Raw genomic sequence first — 22,236 nt, 5'->3', positions numbered from 1 at the left:
AGCTGCTTTCAAAAATGTATACATTAATCAAAAAGGATTTTTCTTATTTTTTTTAAATAAAAATGCTTCATAAATTTGGAGAAACAATTTGAAGATTGGGAAAATGGGAAACTGGAGAAAACAGAAATACACAGATACTTTCACCCCTACTCTTGAGATACAATTCTTGTTTTGTGGCTCTGCGCCTCTTCACACTCTCATGAGTGTGCTTTTCTTCCTTCCTTCTAGTGCCCATCCCATCAAAAGCCAACGGCACCACCATCTCCGCCCTTTCTATGAACAAAGACACCCTGATTGGAGGGGTGACAAACCCCAATGAAGTCTTCTGCTCTGTGCCTGGCCGCCTGTCTCTCCTCAGCTCCACCTCAAAGTACAAAGTGACCGTTGGTGAGGTCCAGAGGCGGCTCTCGCCCCCTGAATGTCTGAACGCTTCTCTTCTTGGCGGAGTCCTCCGGAGGTGAGAAACCAAGAAAACTGATCCAGTTCATGACAGATCTGGAAAAAGTTCACTCATTTCTGTAACTCCATTCATTTTGTTTATTGTTGATTCCCATAGCAGACCCAACCCATCAATGTAACATCAATGTTTCCCGACCTACTGGCATGGATTCTTATGGGCAGTTTAAGAAAGATCTATATCCCATAAGCTTCCCAATGCCTTTAGTGGGAAAACCAGCTTTTGGATGGCATTTGAATACTTTTTTTAAGTCTCTGCCCCTTGAACTATGTGAGGAAAGTCTGGGGAGAAATATTTTAACGAAATAAGAAGGAAAACAACAACCCATATCACTGTCAGTCCCAAGTGGGGCTTGGACTCTCCACAGGATCCAGCTCCTGACTCCCTTGATCATGGTCCCCCCCTCTGGCTCAGACATTTATTGGGGCTCCAATTCTGCTAGGAGTCATCTAAGCTCCAACGGCCTGATCTCTTCTCAGTCCTCAGGATCTGAACATCCTATCCACAGCATCTCCACAAGGCTTATAACAGCGGTTTATATAATATTATTACAAGGATCAGCATCAATTTTATTTCTTTTTTAAAGTTACAATGGAAATGTTGGCTTTAAAAGGCTATTACTGCTTGCTTCTTCTCACTCCCCTCAGGGCAAGAGGGTCTTCAGGCTCCCCTGTGGTGGCAGTTGGAGGAGGGAAGGACCACTGTGGGAGGTGGATGGTGGCAATTCAAGGAATTGTTTATTCTCGCCTTCCCTCTCAAAGCAAGAGTTGCAACCCAAAACATCTGGAGGGCACCAAGCCGGGGAAGGTAGGGATAGGGTGAGTGGTGGTTTTGGCATGTGAGAACAGCTGCAGAGCTTGCGTCCACACTGTACATTTAAGGCGTGTTTAAAGCCATGACTTCCCCGAAAGAATCATGGGAGCTGTCATTTATTTCTCACAGAGCTACAGTTCCCAGCACCAGTTCCCAGAATTCTTTGGGAGAGGCCATGTGCTTTAAATGTATGGTGTAGCCTTTTAGTGTCTTTGCATCTCAAAATAGACTTCTGAATTGCCCTGTGGTTGTAGAAGAACAATGAATAATAATAATAATATGTGTTTTCTCCCCAAATGCCCACACCACTATTTTTCTTTCCCATCCGCTTAAGTTGTCTTATCTCTCTGCTTTCCTCTTCTAGGGCAAAATCTAAAAATGGTGGAAGGTGTTTAAGGGAAAGGTTGGAGAAGATAGGATTAAATCTACCTGCTGGGAGGCGTAAAGCAGCTAATGTCACCTTGCTAACGTCACTGGTGGAAGGTAAGGCTCCTTCAGTTCGGGAGCTCAGTGGATTTCTTGGAGGATGCACGGGGTGTTTAGCGCTCAAAATATCCTCTCCTGTTAGACATGAGAGGGCTTCATATTATTTGTCTTCAATACCCTGTCTGTGGGATTTGCGGGTGCTGCATTTATATGCTTCTTTAAAACACATGTTGTGCCTTAGCCATTAAAACTCCCCCAAGGTGGCTTATAACAAGATTTAAAATCTAATATAAAACCAGCAGTAAATATTATTGGCTGTAGCTACCTAATAATAATAATAATAATAATAATTTATTATTTATACACACACCCCCAATCTGGCTGGGTTTCCCCAGCCACTCTGGGCAGCTTCCAACAGAATATTAAAATACAATAGTCTTTTAAACATTAAAAGCTTCCCTAAGTTCTACTCAGAGTGGAATCACTGAAATGAATGGACCTATGCTGGTCAATGGGTCTGTCCTGAGTAAGAATAGCATTGGAGACAACTCTAAAAATGAAACCACAAAAGTAACAAATACCGAGGATAAAGCTTCAAACAGCAGGAGAGAAACTCAGTTAAGGTCAAAGACCTGGCAAAATAAAAATTTAACACACAATGTCTGTTCTCATCCTGAAGCAAAGTTCTTAACCCGAGGAACTATTTCTGGGTTAGCGGAGTCCATAACCTGAAGCATCTGTAACCCGAGGTACCACTGTATAAGTAGAGGTGGCGTGGGGAGAAGCCTTTGACATCATCACCCTGCACAGAAATGGGCCCTGAGGCTAAGCCTATCTGTGATTAATATGGGCAAAAGATTAACTATCAGGCACCTGAAGGGGACGGAGGAGGCAGGATGGGGTTATTCTCTGGCCTTCATGGTAAACAAGAGAGGTTGTCATCCCGACAACCTCGACTTGAGAAGTGTGTGTGTGTGTGTGTGTGTGTGTGTATGCACGCACGTACGTGTGTGCGCGTGCACACACACACACCCCACACGGTGACAGGAGTTTTTGGACTGTGCATTTGCTTTGCTCTGAAATCTATTGTGGCCCAAAAGGCAGCTGCCAAGGAGGAATAGCCCATCTCTTTTGTTGGCAGCAAATGAAACGAACAGGTCTGTGAGGCAGCGGTTGTTCCCCAGGCAGTTGGGCCTGGCTCCTTTGAATGGTTGATTACCATCAGAAGAAAAGGAGGACAGGGAAAGACACATTTTTGACTCAGCCCAGACAGCTGGGAGCTGTCACTGGCTGCTATTCAGGGGGTCGGAGTAAATTACAGATGATGGCATGTTTGACCAAGGAACAAGGCTAGCCCTACATATCGAAAGGGCTAGCCTTACCTTTTAACCAAGCCCTGACAGCCCCAGGGTCCTGGCTGTACTTCTTCTTCACATTTGTTACTCACTTTCCTCCCCACGAAAACTTACCCAAAGTGACTTACAAAGTGCAGACTCTGTCCTTTGATTTTTTTGCATGAATTTCTGATTTTGGCTCCTCTCCTTCCAGTTGAAGTGGGCTCCACTAAGAGTGCATCATTCTTACTATGGCACACTCTAAAAATAAATCCTGTTTTGGCTGTGAAAGCCAAGGATACCCCCCAGCTTTAAATGACAGAAAACAAGCAGAATAAAAATTAAAAAAATCAAACTATATCTCACTTTCTCCTTTGATAGATTAGTATTATTTAAAACAGGAATATGTATCAATGTATGGGTGGCTGTGGGACTCACAGGCGAGTTGCATCCTACAGAGCCTTTGGTCTGGTCCATGGTCTCTCCTCCATGCCCCCTATCCCACCCAACATTCATGCTTAGCAGGAAAAGGTCCCATTCATGCATATAAGACATTTCTCCTAGACCTGTCTGACATGTAGAGCGGATAGATTTTCAAAGGGGGTAGCTGGGGAAGGAAGGCACAAACCGCTCACATGCTGCCGTCCCCTCCATTGCAGTCCCTGTGTGGCAATTTGACATTCTGAAAAGGCCACCTTCACACAAATGGGTCCTTTCTTTAAGCTTACTTGCGACCGGGGAGGATAAGGCCAAAGAGGGAGAGGGTTGTTCGCCAACCATTATTATAGATACAGTGGTACCTCAGGTTAAGAACTTAATTCGTTCCGGAGGTCCATTCTTAACCTGAAACTGTTCTTAAGCTGAGGTACCACTTTAGCTAATGGGGCTTCCTGCTGCCACCGCGCCGCAAGAGCACAATTTCTGTTCTCATCCTGAAGCAACGTTCTTAACCCGAGGTACTATTTCTGGGTTAGCGGAGTCTGTAACCTGAAACATCTGTAACCTGAAGCATCTGTAACCCGAGGTACCACTGTAATAGCAAAGCTGTATGGGAGCCAAGCTGGACTGCTCAACAATAACAAAGAGCTTTCTACATATTAAAGGGGGGGATCCCTAGGCAGAATTTAGGAATTTCTATATTAAATGATAAATAAATTTGTAAACCCCCTACAAAACATCCTGACATGTGAGCCTGCAGGACAGGGTTGGGGAACAGATAAACCTCTGTTTAAATTATAGTCATTATTTCTCAGCTATACATGCAAATTATTGCAGCTATACATTATTGCAGCTATACATGCAAATTAGCATGTGCATATATATGCAGTGCTATTTTTCTAGAAAAAGAGGTGCCGGAACTCACTGTGAACACCTCCCTTGTTCCTTTATGACAATGGTGCCCACCTGAGAGGTGCTGGAACTGAGTTCTGGCTTCGAAAAAGCCCTGCATGTATGTTTGTAATCCATTTCCTTTTTCTCTTGGTTTTAATGTATCTATGTGGAGATTTTGTCTGTCTATTTGTTTGTTTGGTTGGTTGGTTGGTCATAAGTTGCTTTGGGTTGCCCTGGGCACGATAAAGCAACTAACAAATTCAATAAATAATAATAATATGCCAAGGTTCCTCAAATCCTCTCTCTGTTTGGGTGGCATGTAAAGTTCTACTCCACCCCCTTTTCCAGCTGTGTAGCAACCCCAGTGTAGTGCATTTTTCTTTTTGCTGGGGTTGGGTAGGAGGGTACACATCTGATGGCTTTTCACATGGAAGGCAAGAGGAGTAAGAGAAAGAGATGTCCCTGTCTGCATTGTCTGCGATGAGCACTGAAGCTTCCTTAGGGCATGGCGCTCAGGCTGGGGTATTCCATCATTCCATGGAAATGCCCTCTCATCGGTGAAATTGATCCATCTTCAGGCATCCCTGCGGAAGTAATCAGAGCTGATGGCAATTGATCATGCTCAGCTTCTGAAACCCTGGTTAGACAGACAGAGTTAATTCATCTCTGCTCCCCTGCTGATTGCTGGATTATGCCATCCATCCCAAGTGCATTAACCTAGTTGCCAGAGCATTGCTTCCACCCTGCTTGTGCTGGGAAGCCAGGCTGCTCTTTAGCTGCTCTAAGCAGAATCTGCTCTTGGATACCCAAGCAGAACCAGCTTTTTTAAGTTGCTTAAAAACTTTCTCAAGTTTCTAGTTCTCATGGCTGTGTGCACATTTGAACCAAAAGAGGACGCTTGGCAGTTCTGTCCTATACTTAACTGAATGATGAAACGATTCAAAATTCCTAAAGTTATTTTATGTGTTGTACCCTGCTCTGATATTCTAATGGATTAGAAGTGGGTTATAAATGCTCAAAAAAATAAAATGTACTCCACTGTATTTGGGATAGGGAGACATGTCCAAGCAACACAATAGGGAAACATCTGTATCAGTTCTGGGGCCTACGTGCTCCTTCTCTGCAGTGGGGCAGTGGGCCTGGGGCTGTATTCAGGCTTACAGCCACTCCTTTCGATTCTACACCTCCTGGTTTCCCCTATGCCTGCTGAGCATACTCAGTTGTCACTGGGCCTTCTTACAGTCATGCCCCTGTAGATTTTCTGTACTTCTGCAAACCTTGGAGTTCCAGTATTATTATTATTATTATTAATTTTAAAAAAAATCACAGGGTGTTTCTACAGCATAAAACCACAAAATACATAATATAATAAGAAGCAAAACAATTCCCCTGTGCTCCCACAAGAGGTGGTGGATTCTCCTTCCTCAGAGGTTGTTAAGAGGTTGGCCATCACATATGATCTAGTTCAGTGTTCCCCAACCTTGGGCCTCCAGCTGTTTTTGGACTACAACTCCCATCATCCCTCGCTAGCAAGACCAGTGGTCAAGGATGATGGGAATTGTAGTCCAAAAACAGCTGGAGGCCCAAGGTTGTGGAACACTGATCTAGTTGACATTCCTGCATTGTAGGGGGTTGGACCATAGCTGTCAACTTTCAGATTTGAAAATAAGGGATCAGCAGCCTCACCTGTCCTGGGGACATTGTACGGGATATCTAACAATCTGGGATAGCAGCGGGAAGCAGCGGGAAACGGTGCTGGAATAAGGGAATTTCCTGCAAAAAAAGGCAAGGTTGACAGCTATGGGTTGGACTAGATGACCCTCGGAGTCCCTTCCAATTCTACGATTTCCCCCCTGTGCTGATGCTTCCCATGTGTGCGCGCCATTATTATTATTATTATTATTATTATTATTATTATTAATTTGTATATAATAAATTTGTATACTGCCCTTCATCTGAAGTTCACAGGGCGGTTCACAACATAAAAATACAAAATGAGAAACACAAAATACATAACATGAACAAGAACAAAAAAACAAACCAATAACCCCCTTCCCACAAACACATTTAAAAGAACATGGAATGTTAATCAGCCAAAGATCTGGTTAAAGAGAAATGTTTTTGCCTGACACTTAAAGATACGTGATGAAGTCACCAGGCAGGCCTCCCTGAGGAGAGCATTCCCAAAGCAGGGAGCCACTGCAGAAAAGGACCATTCTTGTGTTGCCACCTTCCAGACTTTTCATGGATGTGGCACACAAAGGGCCTCAGATGATGAGCACAGGATCTGGCAGTCCTGAGCCGTTTAAGGCTTTATAGGTCAAAACCAGCACTTTGACCTATACTTTGCGTGTGTGTTTGTGTGTATACAGTATACTGCTGTTTGGAGTACATAAGAACCAGCAATATATATACTATTAGTATATCTGCTTTTAAAACATTACAAATAACTTTTCTTCTAACCATAAGCAGCAGCTTTTGCTTTCTAAATTGTGATCTTATTTACTAAATTTTGGCACCTATGTTGAGGCTTTCGTAATACATCAATTGCTTTGCTCAGTCAGATCAATCAAAGGGCAGGAGATTTATACTTAGCCCTGCTTATTCATGCTGTTGAAAAGTGTAGAGACCCACACATAGGGATGGGCAGAAATTAAATTCAGTTCACATTTTAAGGCAAATTTACCCAATTTGCACTTTCCAAAACAAGATGTGAACTAAAACACAGCCATCCTTCGAAATTCATGCTTCTCCAGATTTTGCAATGCAGTTCTCCATCCAAGTAATATGTGCAAAAATGCATCCTCTTGTTAAGTGTGCATAAAAACGCATGTTTTAGTGAACATAACGTAAAAAATGAATTTATGTAGGGAAGAATTGCTTTGCGAAAAATGTGTACAATGGGCAAAATTGTATCCAGATGTGTATATTAGGATAAAAATGCACTAAACTGCTGATGTGTTTTCATGAGGACTTTCTTTAAAACAATAACCAAGTGATGTGAAAATTTGGAGGACTGAGCTTCAGAGTGGAAAAACAAGAAACTGAGAAACTGAAATTTACATACCGTATTTTTCACTCTATAAGACTCACCAGACCACAAGACGCACCTAGTTTTTGGAGGAGAAAAACAAGGAAAAAAATATTCTGAATCTCAGAAGCCAGAACAGCAAGAGGGATCGCTGTGCAGTGAAAGCAGCAATCCCTCTTGCTGTTCTGGCTTCTGGGATAGCTGTGCAGCCTGCATTCGCTCCATAAGATGCACACACATTTCCCCTTACTTTTTAGGAGGGAAAAAGTGAGTCTTATAGAGCAAAAAATACGGTATTTCACCCATGCTTTTAAGAGTCTGCCTCTCCAAAGGCTACTCTGCTTTATATACTCTCCTGATCACAAGCAAAATGCACAAAGATAGATATTGCCAAGCAACTTTGACTTTCTCACCATGAGATAGTGATAAGTTGGGAGTTTGGCTTAGAAAAATCAGAAACTGAGAGAAACTGAAATTGACATCCCTATGAGCTCCACCCCATGCAGAGTTGATTATGCTGAGTATCAGTAGCAGACAAGACCATACATGCTCATGAATATATTTCTTTTGCAGGTGAGGCTGTTCATCTCGCCCGAGATTTCGGTTATGTGTGCGAAACAGAGTTTCCGGCTAAGGCTGCAGCGGAGTACCTCTGCCGCCAGCACTCCGACCCTGGTGAGCTTCATGCTCGGAAGAACATGCTATTAGCAACCAAGTGAGTATAGAGTCCATACAATTACCCTTCCCCCTTTTGCCTTAAAAGGGAGAGTCTCCAAAAAAGGGAGAGCCACAGTTGTGAAAATTAATTTTGAATTAATTTTGGCTGTTGGGAACTCTAGTTTAGGACACCTGGAAGGTTGGTGAAGTCTGGCTTAAACGAATATTTCCCTGGTATAATGTCAGAATTCAGACGTGACTTTCTTTTGGCAATAGAATTTTTAAATGTGGAATTCAACTCTGTGAAGAATAATGTTAATCTTAACCCATGCAGAGAGATTTTAAGGTAATAATTTTAAACATCAGCTTTGAACATTTAATACTTTTATACTTGAAACAGCTTCCAAATTCTCCCTGGAATCTTTTGCAGCTCTTATGTTTACTTATTTAAAAATTATTTACAATTCCCTGGTTTCTATTTTTGTTTGCAGTTCTGTTATGATGGTTGTGAACTATTTAGGCTGCAAAGCTACAAACGGTTATCTGAGAGTAGGCCCTATTGAACTTAGTGGGACATACTTCTGAGTAGACATTTATATATAGGATTGTGCTGTTAACTAGTTAGTAGTTGAAGGCTGGGGAACCTTTGACTCTCCAGATGTTGCTCATCTGCAACTCTCCCATCTTCCCTCACCATTGCTTACGCTGGTTGGGGTTGTTGGGACTGGAGTCCTACAGCTCCAAAGATTCCCCAGCCCGCCACTTGTTGATGTAATTTGTATTATCCTGATGTTCCAAGTTAACAATCTGCTAAAGCCAACATCCAGTAAAAGTATAAAATAAAATGTTGGATCACTGCTCAAGCCTGGTCCAAAGAAAATTTTACAATGCTTAAAAAGAATTTGAGACAGAATCTGGTGGCGTCTCCTGAGGAAGAAGCTTTGTAGTTCTCACACAGACATACCAAAAATACCTCTTTATCTGCCTTCATTGTATACAGATTCCCAGATGGAAAGATCCCCAAATGTGCTGAACAATTTTCTGGGCAGGCCTGTATTTCAATGTTTTGATTGGTGTTCCAAATTCTGTAAGACAGATCCCATCACAAGACAGTTTCCAGGCAATTTCTCTGCCCACCAAACTCTCAAAAGCAATCAGAAAATTGTTGTTTCATAAAATCACCAAATGAATTGTAGGCTGCAAATTATAAATTTGCAGACTCTCCTATTGGAGAAGTCAGATTCACCAGCTATGAATTATACTGGCTACAAGTACACACAAAAAAAATACTCTGTGAAGAGTCCAAGCTGTTAGTTCTCAAAGGCTGGAGAGAGCAGACTTTCACCTTGTGGGATCCAATTTGTTTTTCACTGGTACCCCAATATCCACCAACTGAAGGCAAAGGAGTTATCAGAGCTGGACAAATTCCAGCTAGGCAAAAGTTATTGACTGTGAAGCCAGGCCAGGAGAGACTTTTGAGGGGCCAAACAGAGAGGTTTGGAGGGCCACATTTGGCCTTTGGTACCCTACCCCTGCCCTAAGGTTTCTTGATTTCAGCAGTCTCATTTCAGTGGGGCTTTTTGGATTTGCTATCAATGAACCACTGGGAATCAGAAACACTTGTTAATTTACTGCAATCCCTAAGAACATAGGAGGAGTCTTGCTGGGTCAGGCCAATGGCCCATCTGGTCCAGTTTCCTGTTTTCACAGTGGCTGACCAGATACCTGTGGGAAACCAGTAAGCAGGACCAGAGCACAGGAGCAATCTCTGCTCCTGCAGTTTCTGTCTCTAGAGCCATCTACTCACCTCTGTTCTAAGGCACAATTTAGCTAAAATGTAAACATGTTGCTATGTGTAGATGTGATGCCAGATGTGCTGCTGCCGTGTGAGCCTGGGACATGGCGGCTCCTCCTGCTCCTGCCAGAGGGGAAGCAATCCCCGGCCCGTGGCAGTGGAGCTGCCAAGCTACGCCTGTTTGTGTCAATTTTTGTCTTCTTCTGTTTAAGGTTATGTCTCCCCCTCTCTCATTCTAGGCAAATCTGCAAAGAGTTTGCCGATTTGATGGCCCAAGATCGCTCTCCACTTGGAAACAGCCGCCCTTCCCTCATTCTGGAACCCGGAGTTCAGAGTTGCTTGACCCACTTCAGCTTAATAACTCATGGTTTTGGGGGGCCGGCAATCTGCGCGGCACTTACAGCGTTCCAAAACTACTTGGTGGAGTCGCTCAAAGGGCTCGATAAAATGTTCATGAACAGCACAGGCAACGGCCACCCGGTCGGCGACTCCAAAACATCGGAAAAGGAAGTGAAGCATCGGAAATGACGCCACAGTTCCCCAGCCTGCCCAGTCAGAGGGTTTTTCCCCTTTCCCAGTTCATGAGATAGGAGGCTTGGGTCTTATCAACGTTGGGAAAAGAAAAGCAGCAACAGCGAAGACCCCCCCTTTCTCTTGCCATGTTTTCTGAACTGTGACAGATGCATCTCTGAAACCAACTCAACAAAATGTGACTGGAGGAAGAGGAACATCCACATGGGCCTCACAGAGATGGAAGTAAAATCAAGAGCAGTTGGTGGTTGCTGTTGACACTTTGGGTATTCAGTAGTGGATACCAAAAACCAGGTTACATGTGCAATTACTTTTTCTTTAAAAAAAATACATTTTCTTTGAAAAGCCCATAATCATGCAATGTTGAGCTGTTCCAAGAGAGAAGTGAGCAATGTAAAATGAAGAGGTCTTAGTGGGATCAAGAAGGGCAGGGGGATGTTTTTAATTTGCCTCATGGGACAGGCTCAGAAAGATGAGGCCGAAAGAGCAAGCAAGGTGTCTGCTGATGTCCACCTCCATTGCAGACTTATGGGTCAAGGAAGAAGGAACCTCACCTGTCCCACTGCCACTGAGCAGCTCTGCGACTTCGTTTGCACATTTTGACCAATTGGAAATCACAGTGGGTTTTGTCTGATTTAGACCAGACGCACCAATACACACGTTTCAGCAGTTTCCCCCCTAAAAGGAACAGAGTTCCCTGCAAACGCTCTGTTCTGTCAAGTTGTCATTCAGCTGACCTGGACCCAGGATGAGTGAGATTACACCACCAGCCTCCACTCCTTGAGTTTTCAAATTTTTTAGTAATATTAAATAATGAATAAATGATTATACTTATAATAATAAATTAATAAACAATTAAAGCACAAGAAAGAACTTGAAGGAGGCCAAACCGAACTGTTTTGAAATCTGTATATATTTATTTATGTGTAATTAAATCAAAGTTTTAAAATGTCCAGTGCGCGTTATTTATATCCAATTAAGTTGGGACTTCTTTAAAAAAAAAAACTTTTTGAAAACGAAGTCAGTCTTTGGAATTTTCTGGAATGAAGTTTTGGATACAGAACCTGGTAGCATGGACAATAGCCTGTGACGCTAATGATTAGAGACATTTAGCCCGGTTTGGTTTTTTCTTTTTCTTTTGTACTTGCTGTTGTCTCTCTTAAAAAGCTGCAATAGATGTACAATGCCACCACCACAACAAACAAAAAAATGTCAGTCATTATCTTAATAAAACCTCTTTTTATTTGGAAACAAGCCCCTCCATCCCTGTGTTTGTAATGTTGACGATGGAATAGTCAGAGTTGGATCTATGAGAACAAAAATGAAAAGCCCAAAGCAAGCACTCTGGGATGAGTTGACATATTTGGGAAAAATGTTTACTGCATTGATTTCATCATTATTGAAAAAGGTGATATCTGTATTCTCTGGGCCCAGATCTCTATGGCAATACCTGAGTTATCCATCCACCTCATACTTCTGCTGAACAGTTCTATCGGAGCCCACAGGAATGGGAGGAAAAGAGGGAGGAAAAAATGGGAGGAAAAAATGGGAGGAAAAAAGATAGCCCAATCCTGTTACAAACAGCAGTAAAGAAAAGGCTTTCTCAATGCACTGTTAAGGGGCTGTTGTCACATCAGCAGCGATGGAGAAGTAATGTGATTTTGTCTGCAATTGAATGAGAAACTACCTCATTCACACTTCACAAACAAAAAACATAGCTATCCTTCAAAATTCATATTTCTCCAAATTTTGTAATGCAGTTGTCTAATCAACTTGCATGTACAAAAATAGGGAAATTGTGATAAAATTTTGGGCAAAACATAAAAATGCATTATTTTAGGGGGAATTGTGTGAATAATAAACAAATGTTTTTATTAGGAGAAATTTGCACTAAAATGCTGGTAAATTTTCATGAGGATATATATATATATATTTACAAATTGCTGTGGAAATGTGAAGAAGTGACTAAGACTAGAATAATAGGATACAGACAAGCCACAATTGACATCAGGAATCCTATCACTCTTTCCTTGCCTGGTTTGTATGGTTTAAACTCTGAGCTATATCTTGCTTCTGAATTCAAAATTTCTACCATTTAGTTGATCTCCCACTAGCAATACACCCAATAGACCGACATGGGCATAAATACTGCTATGGTTACAAAACCATAGAGAAGCAACGTGGAAGGGTATGTTAACAACTTCAGCCCTTTATTGTGAAATAATCTATTCCTTTCCATTTTCACAGATACAATTAGATAGATGATGAAGATAGTATGTCATTCCCCCAGAAAATTATGCCCAAAGTGGCTCACAGCATATGAAATGAACAGTAAGCGTAACAATTCAAAACGTATTATGATTATTTATAACTGTTTCTAATATCAGTCCTTTAAAAAAAAAATCAATCCACACAACATTGTTGAAAACTATGGGCCAGATTCAACGAAGTTGCCATACCAGCAGGAACCAGTGCAACCAGTCCTGCTAGTGCAATGGGACTTTCTCCCTTCTCTTTTCCCTGTGCCCCCTGTCCCCCAGTTCCTTGTGAGGGTTGGATAATCCCCCACAACAGAGCATGCAGGGTGGGGAAGAGAGGAAATTGTTCCACCAGGCAAACGGAAATGCTTGCACTGATGAAACAATTGGAAGAAAGCAGTGTGGAATCCCTCCCAATAGAAATAAGCTAACCTAATTTAACAGCTCAAACTAAACAATGTATAAAGCAATACAAATAAGCCAACATAATTAGGTAACTGAGACTTCAAAAATGGAATAATCAAGTACAGAACATCACCCTGCTCCAAAAGGCGAACCAGTGGTTTGCTTCCAAGACTCAATTGTTAACATCCAAAAACTCCACCAGGGGTACAGCAGGCTCTCACCCAGAGGGGCCTTTGTCTGCCATTATTGTGGGCTCTCAAGTGATCTCACCATAGTTCAGATATGTCTGGAGTGAACCACTTAAGGGAAGGGGAACTGTATCAGAAGCTGTCATTGAGTGCTATCTTCTCATGCATGACATCTATGTGTACAACCACCACAGTTCTTGTGTTTAGGTAATTACGCCTTGCAAGACTCATTCATTATGGTGTCCACAAGATTGAACTTTAAGACATCAGTTGAACACATTTGAAATAACTTATCATTGTCTTCCCAGGTCACCATGAGCATAAATTTGGCAGCCTTTTGTTTTCTTTTGTTATTAAAAAGCCATACACAAAAGACCTCTTGGTTTAATTGCCTTAATATTTTTTGGAAGCAAATGAGATATGGAAGGGGACTAGGGAGGCAACTGCCTTACTAAAACCATTGGCAGTGGTTAACCTCAAATCTTTAGCCAGCTGAAGCAAATATTTGGGGGATTTATCCATTCAGTGATTCATCCTAGTCACATTTTCATGGCCAATTTGCCTGCTGTTCCCTCAAAGCTTGGAAAGGAAACACTGAGGTAAATATGAATGCTCAAATGCAGGAATATCAGATATACTCAAATACAAAAAAATCTAAGGTGGGGTAGGTGGGGGCATACATTTTTCTTTCACCTGTAAAAACAGGTTTTGTACTTTATAAAGAAAACAGGTGTAATTGGCCTTTAAGGGAGCAGAATCCTGCCCCCCCCAATAATACCCCTGAATCCTCTCATTAACTGGAAAGCAACATTAAACACCTTGTTAGAAATTTGTGGCATTTGTAACCACAAAAAAATTCAAATTCATGGCTATATAAACTAGGAATATTTTTGTTTCCACCATGTATTTCCCCCTCCTTAACTTGGTAATAGCTACCCCAAACCTAAATTGGTTTGCCCATTTTCCTTTCAGACAGTTGTACCACCTCCTCTCAAATAGTGGTGGTGGCAAAAGTGTGTCTAAAATCATGTAAGAAAAGGGTATAGATATTTTAGTCAAAACAGAAATGTCATACTTTTTGGGGAGGGGATTATTTCAGAGGCATATAAAGAATGATTAAGGGCTGAGCTAGACATTATCTCAGCAGCTCAAGTGGATTTTCCCATCCAGCACCTGCTTTGAAACATTTGCGTCGACTACCAATTTGCTTTGTCTACCATTGCTTCACAATGCAGGTTATACCCTTTAAAGCCGTGGTGACTGGCCTGTGGTCCTGCAGATGTTGTTGGATTCTGTCAATCTGCAGTTCCAGGATTCTTTGGGAGAAACCATGACTGTTTAAAGTAGTGTGATACTGCTTTAAATTGTAGAGCAGATGGGGCCTAAAAGCAGCAGTCTTGTGTTGTTGGGAGTTAAGTGTTCAGCACCATCGTGTTTGCTTTTGTGTGTTTACGTTCACAATTGGGCACGCTGAGCGTTGCACCAGTGTGGGAGAAGAGACGATTTAAATGTGTACGAGTAAATGGATGGGGAGGGAAGACCCACAGATGTCTGCCTATGTTAAGTTTGCCAGAATCGGAGGGCTTCCCTCCCCTTCCTGTAAGTTCTTAACCTCAGCTGTTCCTGCTGTTGCTCTCCTGTCAGAGCCGGCAAGTAGCTATTTAGCAATTAGCTTGGCTTATTTACCTGCTTCTCCCCTGGTACGAGGCACCTGTCTGGAAAATAGACTGAGCCTTATTAAGGGATCTTTTACACAACAGGAGGGAGAGGAATCCAGGCAGCCTCAGTTGTGTAGACTGGGCCAGGCCCCAACTTCTCACCCCTGCTACAAAGTTTTTATGACTGATGCAGACGAGGGGTTTGTTTTCCCAGCCGCAATGGGAGATGTCACAGGGCTGAGATTCCCTCCTCCGCAGAATAAAAGATAGCAGCTCCCAAGTCCTCAGTATCTGGCCCTCAAAACTCTCCCCCCGCCCAGCAACTCCCCCTCTCCACAACAGCATCTTAAATTAAATAACCAAGCCAAAAATATGTCTGAGTTAGAGGAGGTCCAAGTTTCTTCAAGCAAGTGTTAATAAAGGAAATAAATACAAACGAATCAGTGCTGAAAGTATACTTTTTTGTAAGTCTTGTTAGTCAAAGCCAAGTACCACACCATATCATTCCATTTGCAGATAGTGTATCTGCCTAGGTCTTTCACCGCTGCCACAAGAATCTGGTTTATCAGATTATTACAAGAGAGATCCTTGCTGCACCCTCTGAATAACGAGAGCAAATTAATCCTGGTTCCATTTCAGTATCTCTGGGAAGGATGGGTGCATCCATCCAAGACTCTTGCAACTTACTAAGAGTATACCTACTGAAATCAATGGGCAGGACACAGAGACACCAGAAGCTGCAAGTATACGGAGTCATAACTTTGGTCCATCTAGCTCAGTATTGTCTGGACTGACCAGAAGTGGCTCTCCAGGATTTCAGGCAGGATGAATCGCCCAGCTCTGCCTGGAGAAGCCCAGGATTGGACCTGGAGCCTAAGCCTCCTCAGTGGCAGACTTTAGGGTCTAAAATTTGGCAGCACACCGTGCAATGCCAAAATTTGCAACACGAGTTCCGGCCATGTAAGTGATAACGCATTTTGGTTTATAGAATTTTACTGCAAAAATATTTGTGTATGTGTAAAGCAGATTACTTGCATAACCGAAGCTAACATAGGATTTATTACTATTTCCCCCCAAAATTATTATTTCACAATTAACACAGCCCAGACACTGGTGGAGGAAGAGGAGTGCGGGGGGAACGCACTGCCCCCAGCAGCGCAATCCTGGTGGGGTTCCATCACGGCTGCCCCCCCCCGCCCGCGCTGGGCGCCACACTCCCGCAGGTGGCGCACCCTACCCCCAGAACGCATGCCAGTCCTGCCCCCGGCTGCTCTCCACCCCCTCCCCGGTGCCGGAGCATGAAGCTCCGCCACTGGGCCCAGAGCACCATAATCCTGGGACCACTCATGGAATCTCAATCCAAGTGCACCCACCTCAACGAGGGCACGAAATAGCAAATGATGTGGTATTTCGTAAGCAACTTTGAAAGACACAAGCTTCATTCACATCCCCATGCTCTGCTTGAAACATGAAGTGGAACAGTCCATTATTTTAATTTATTGAGAACCAGCTCCTGGTTCTGAGTGCTGCCCACACAATTGGACCACTGTTAACCATTAAAACAAATGTAGCCGTCTTCCAAAATGGGAACTGACATTTTAAGGCATTTGGTTCGGTGCTAATGTGCCATTAGGTAGTTATCCAATAAGTGCATTCATGTCGCTTAACTCGAGCCAGCTGTCTGTGGAGCAGAGGAAACTCTCGAATGCGCTAGCTTTATTTATTTATTTTTTCCTTGCTCATTTTAAAAAGTAAAAACAACACAAAAACAAAGCAGAAACCTATACTGAAATTGCGGTTATTTGCTACTTCCCAAGAAACTGCTTTTCTTAACAGAGCTCTGGACAAGACAGGGCCGTTGTTCTTGATGCAAATCAAAAACCTTTTTGACCCATGCAAATCCAGGCAGGAAGGCTGCAGCCACAGGGGGCTAATGGGGGCTTGAAGCCCCAAGGGGAAATCAGACCCCCTCCTGGAAAGATCTGGTTTCATTAATGAAGATCCTTCTAAGACTTTTACTTGTGGAAACTTAAGGGAAAGCATGCAAATGTTCTACTCCAGCCTCCACTGGTCCAGTGACCTCCAGATGGTTTGAACTACAACTCCCATAAGCTTCAGCCAGCACAGCTGAAGACAAACGGAGCCACCATTTGCACTAAGGTATGCAGCCCCCGTCATCTAGCCCCATATATTGTGGTTGTTTGAATTATGTTTGGGGCACAAAGCCCAGCCCCCTTGCCAGTGGAGGGGATATACAGCCCCTCTGACTTCTGAGCTTTCATCACACACTTTCAAACGCATGCCTATGGGCATAAGGACTAGAAACTATTTTTAGAAAACAAAAACAGCTGATTTTCAAAACAAAAAAATTTTTTTCTTTCCAGTAGCACCTTAAAGACCAACTAAGTTAGTTCTTGGTATGAGCTTTCGTGTGCATGCACACTTCTGATTTTCAGATGCTGAATGCTGCACCCAACACTAAATCTCATGCTCAGGCTTCTCAACAAGTGGAAGGATCTGGGCATGGGGGACAGGAGGGAGTTGAGCTATAGTTTAGGGGCTTATAGGGCTGCACCCACCCCTCAGTCCCAGGACTCCACTGCTGCCAAGCTACATATTGAAATTATACACCAGGAGTGGGGAAGCTGTGGTCCTCTAGATCAGAGTAGCCCAATTTTTCATCCAAAGTGGGTTGCTAGAGTACTTGGACATGGAACCTGCAGGCCGCACACTGCCTTGTCAAGTAGGGAAGCAAGGCCAAAGTTTGAGGCCAAAGTCTGATGCCCCTCCCAGCCCTCATGCTGCCTTCCCAAATCCAGCTGACGGGCCCATCAGGCTATGGGAAGGAGGCTCTGGCAGGGTCCTAGAGCCCTTCCACCTCCTTCCCAAAGCGGGGAAAGTGCTAACTAAGCTTTGAGAAGCAGGTGGGAAGCCTCTGGGACCTTGTCAGAGCCCTCATGCCTCCTTCCCAAAGCCCAGCACCTCATTTACCCCAGGCTTTGATAAGGGCTGGGAGGGATGTAAAATGGTGCCGAGGGCCACTAGAAAAGGCCTCAAGGCCCTGCTGGCTGGAGCTGATGGGAGTCCAACAATATTGGAGGGGGGGGGGAGAGTGCAGGTTCCTCAGGACTGTTTTACATGTCATTTATTTTATCATTAAAATCAACCCATGTATGGTCTTTTTATTTTTCATTTTCTTCCCCCTTACGTTTATAAACTTATTGTTTATAAAAACACCACCACCACTGAAAGCTAATCAGTCGGGGTGTGTGTGAGAAAACCCAGGTACTTCATTTGAATTCTTCCTAAAAATATAAATATAAAATAACAAATGATGAAGCTCCTAGAAAAAGTGTCCCACTGATGACTCTGTTTTGAAAACCCCACCCCCTCTGCAAACTCTTTTGTTCTGTGGCTTAAAGTGGGACCCCTTTTCATTTTATTCCAGAGGCTGCCACTGTGCCCTCTTCCAACACAGCCTCTCCTATCTCCCCTGTCAGTGGGGGATTCAGTGCTTGTTCCTGTGCCCCGAGGCAGAACATATGCTCCCTTCTAACCCAACTCCAACCAGTCTGTTTGGGGGCGGAATCATTAATAAACATACAACTATCACCTGCCTGTGGAGGAGGGCTAAGCATAAAAAAACATATATATGTATTCCACGCACATCCATTCTGCTGGTGATAGTTTGCAGTGTAAAAACCACCCTAGGGTTTTCATTTATATGTATGTGGTAGGGATGACTGGATCTGTCAATTTCAGTTTCTCCTTTTTCAACTCCTAAGTTCTCCACATTTGCAAGTTTAAAAAAGCGTGTCCTCGTAATAATCAAGCAGCATTTTAGTTCAGATTTCTTAGTATGTAATTTTGCCTATGCACATTTTTGCAATGCAATTTCCCCTTACATAATACATTTTTGAATTCTGTTTTCACAGAACATGCATTTTTAGGCACACTTAACCCTGTTATATACAATTTTGTTCACATTTCTAGGCTAGAGAACTGCACCACAACATTCAGAGAAGTATGAATTTCAAAGGATGGCTGTGCTTTGATGCACGTGTTGTCTCAGAAAGTGCGAATTAGGGAGGTTCACTTCTAAATGCAAATGGAATCAAATGTGGGGTCAAGGCCCAGCTCCCCCAAGCTGCAGGTGGCAGGAACAGAGCCAGGGACCTTTAGCACACTTTGGGTCCTCCCCTAAGACGAGGGCTCCATTTGAGCACATGGGCTCCTATGGGAATCGAGTCCTGACCAGAAACCAGCTAAGACTTTACCGTGCGTGTTGTGCTTTAGGGCAGAGATGGGCAGTTGGCAGATCAGGGCCAGGCCTGTCCCATGTGTTATGGACCACCAGTGTCCACTTTCTGCCCTGTCCTGTTTGGACTGCCTGTTTCCTTGCCTGATGCAGCCTTCAGGCAGGACACATCACTTTACAATGATAGACAGGCAGTAAATTCAAGACAGACGAAAGACATCTCTCTTCGCACAGTTCATAGCTAACCTGCGGATGTAGAGATGGCTACCACTAGCTCAGATGTCTTTAAAAAAATAACTAGACAAATTCATGGAGAGATACTCTCAAGTTTCTGAGAAACTGGACCAGGTTGGACTTTGGTTTGTTCAGGTTTGCTCCTTCTTATGCAAGACACTAAAAATACAAAATGCATATGCATTTTGAATCTCCCTCACTTGGTACCTGACATGGAGATGTACAGGTGAGTAGGTGGCCCAGGGAAGTTAAGGATACCTTAGGGTTCCAACGTCAGCCAACGTCTTCACAATCCAGGGTCTCCATCTATAGATATCCTACAGGGGATTTCACAAAGGAAAGGCAGTTCTGATCAGACAGGCAGCCTGCTGTCTACTCATAAGCACATCAAGCCTTATACCAAGCCAGATCATTGATCCATCTAGCCCATGATTGTCAGTAGTGACTGACAGCAGCTCACCAGGATATCAGGCATCACTAGTTCTTACCTGGAGATGCCTGTGACTTTCTCCTTGCCCTTCTCCAACAAATGGGTTCTGTTTACACATCTCAAATTCCCATGTGGCTCTTAGCTCTCAGGTTGCCTCCACCCTGTCTTTGACCAAGTGTCTAATAAGGCTCCTGTCACTTTCTATCAGCCATGCTGGTCCTCTGCTGTATGGGCAGAGTGTTCTCCTCAACGCTGAAGCCACTGGTACATATCTCAATCAAGAGGTGGGATGACTTTGGCTGCACTCAATGCAACCCAAGCACCACATAAAAACCCATTGCAGCTAGTCCTAAGATACTAATTGAACATATGCCCCAGATTCATAAGGAACTAGGCCTCTTCCCACACTTTCAGACCGATGTATTTTCTACCTTCCTGTTTGCCCCAATAAACACTTAGAATACTCCCGGCAGCTGATCTGATACCATGCTTTGGCCAGCCTCCAGGGGGCAGCACTCCATAAAATTGCAAAGACACCCAACTAACCCAATCCACTCTCCTTTCCCTCTCCATCCTGGTTTTATGTATTGCTAAGGTTGTATTTGTTATACTGATTTAAGCAAACAAATAAAAAACCCAACGAACTGCAATAAAAACTGCAATAAAATAATTTTTAAAAATGGGAAGAAAAGTTTTGTAAAACAACTTGAGCCCAAGCAGGATCTTAGGAAGCTGCCTTTTAGTGAGTTAAGACAACTCAGCCCACATACTCCAGTATTGCTTCCAACGACTGGATGTAGCTCTTACCCCGCCCTACCTCAAGATTTCACATTTCCCTAGTTTTCCAACATTAATTTGAACCAGCACTGGGGTGGATCTACAAAACAAACCAGTAACTGCTGAAATCTTACAACACACCATCAGCCCAGTGTAGCAGCTTCTATTATTTTCAGGCCGTTATCCAGCATGTTAAGGGTTAAACAACACCATTGCCGTCCCCCTTCCTAGATTTTACACTTCATTGTGATAAAGTCTTCCAGGAGCACTACCTCAGGTTGGGGAGCTGTATGTTTGAATGCTCCCTCTTAGAAAACTAATGAAGTCATCCCCGCATGCAGAAAATCTAGAACAAAGCCTTTTCCCCGAAGCTGCTGGTACATACTATATATAGGAGGGGTGGGAAACTTGTGGCCCTCCAGGTACTTCTAGACTGCAACTCCAATCAGCCCCAGCCAGGCCAGTTCATCCGGGATAAGGGGAGTTTGTTTCCTGAACCCCTGGCCTACCTGGCAGCAAGTCAGTACACCAAGCCCAAAGGTCTGGAAACGAGGTTTAGGGTCAATCCAAGTAGGCCAAAGTCCTGCAGTCAGGATGCAGTCCAGAGTCAAACCTGAAGCACTGTCCCACAGAGGTCCAGGAACACCCAAATCAAGATCCATCAACATGGGCAGTTGAGCAGAAACAGCACCTCAGCTCTGCTTCCCTTTTGTACTTTGCCTGCTGATTGTAGCATCTGGGCTTGATGAGGCAGCTGATCCTCACTTGTTCCTACTCCAGATGAGAAATCACAGCCCTTCTCCCAGAGCTAGCGAGCCCCACCTGGCCAGCTAGGGAGTTGGGCTGTGGGCCCTTGCCTGCCTCAGCCTCCTGGAGAACTGCTTTCTATACCTCAAAGCCCACCATGTTCATGGAGACAGGGGCCTCTCTGGCTCTGGGTCCTGTGCACTGACCATCTTCTCTTCATTCTCCACCCCACCCCACCCCACCCTGTGAGAACTTCCTACACCAACCTCTCCTTCCCCATCCCCAGCTAGCCCCCATGTGTCCAAGTGCTGGCTACCATGATCCTCTTCCCCCTCCCCATTGTCCTGCCAGTTCATGACCACTTGAGTCCAATACTGACTTAGATGGATCAATGGTCTGATGTGGCGCAAGGCAGATTCTTCTTCTTCCTGTTCTCTGAATATGCATCTAGAAGACAGGAAAAGAAGATAAAAAAGGGAGAACCAAGCTCTCAATAAGATCCATTTTGAAAACACTGCAAGCCAGCCTTCCCCAACCTGGGCATCCTCCAGAGGTTTGGGACCTCAGCATGCTGACTGCGGCTGGTGGGAGTTGTAGTCAAAAACCTATGGAGGGCACTAGGTTGGGAAAGGCTGCTGTAAGGAAGCAACTGAGGAGCATTTTTGCCTACAGTGTTTTCAAAAATGATGTTTTAGGAAACCTAAAAGGAATGCCTGTTTTGGCCAAAACTAGTTGAGCATTAATAAAAAGTCCCAATATTCCTTTCTTTGGCACCTTGAGATTGGTCCCCCCCCCCCCGCTTTTGTATTTTGATGCTGCCAATTTTGTGTGTATGAATTTGTATCTGCCTTTTGTGTAACATGGAGCACCATCAACACTTCGGTTTGCACTGGATAAAATAAAGT

General features: G+C 43.6%; 1 protein-coding gene across 5 annotated transcripts in view; it reads left to right on the top strand.

Moving 5' to 3' along the window:
* TFAP2E (transcription factor AP-2 epsilon) overlaps positions 1-11,630 on the top strand; it is a 72,380-nt gene extending 60,750 nt beyond the window's left edge. For all 5 annotated transcript variants that reach the window (XM_083625553.1, XM_083625555.1, XM_083625552.1 and 2 more), the window contains 4 exons: positions 229-457; positions 1,635-1,753; positions 7,967-8,108; positions 10,085-11,630. In XM_083625553.1, the coding sequence (XP_083481679.1) occupies positions 229-457; positions 1,635-1,753; positions 7,967-8,108; positions 10,085-10,373 (779 nt within the window). In that variant the 3' untranslated portion in view covers positions 10,374-11,630. The remainder of the gene's footprint in view (positions 1-228; positions 458-1,634; positions 1,754-7,966; positions 8,109-10,084) is intronic.
* The last annotated feature ends 10,606 nt before the right edge of the window (positions 11,631-22,236 follow it).

The sequence above is a fragment of the Podarcis filfolensis genome (genome assembly GCF_964270895.1).
Source record: "Podarcis filfolensis genome assembly, chromosome: 8".
NCBI lineage: Eukaryota > Metazoa > Chordata > Lepidosauria > Squamata > Lacertidae > Podarcis > Podarcis filfolensis.
This window is presented reverse-complemented; position numbering and strand designations above follow the sequence as displayed.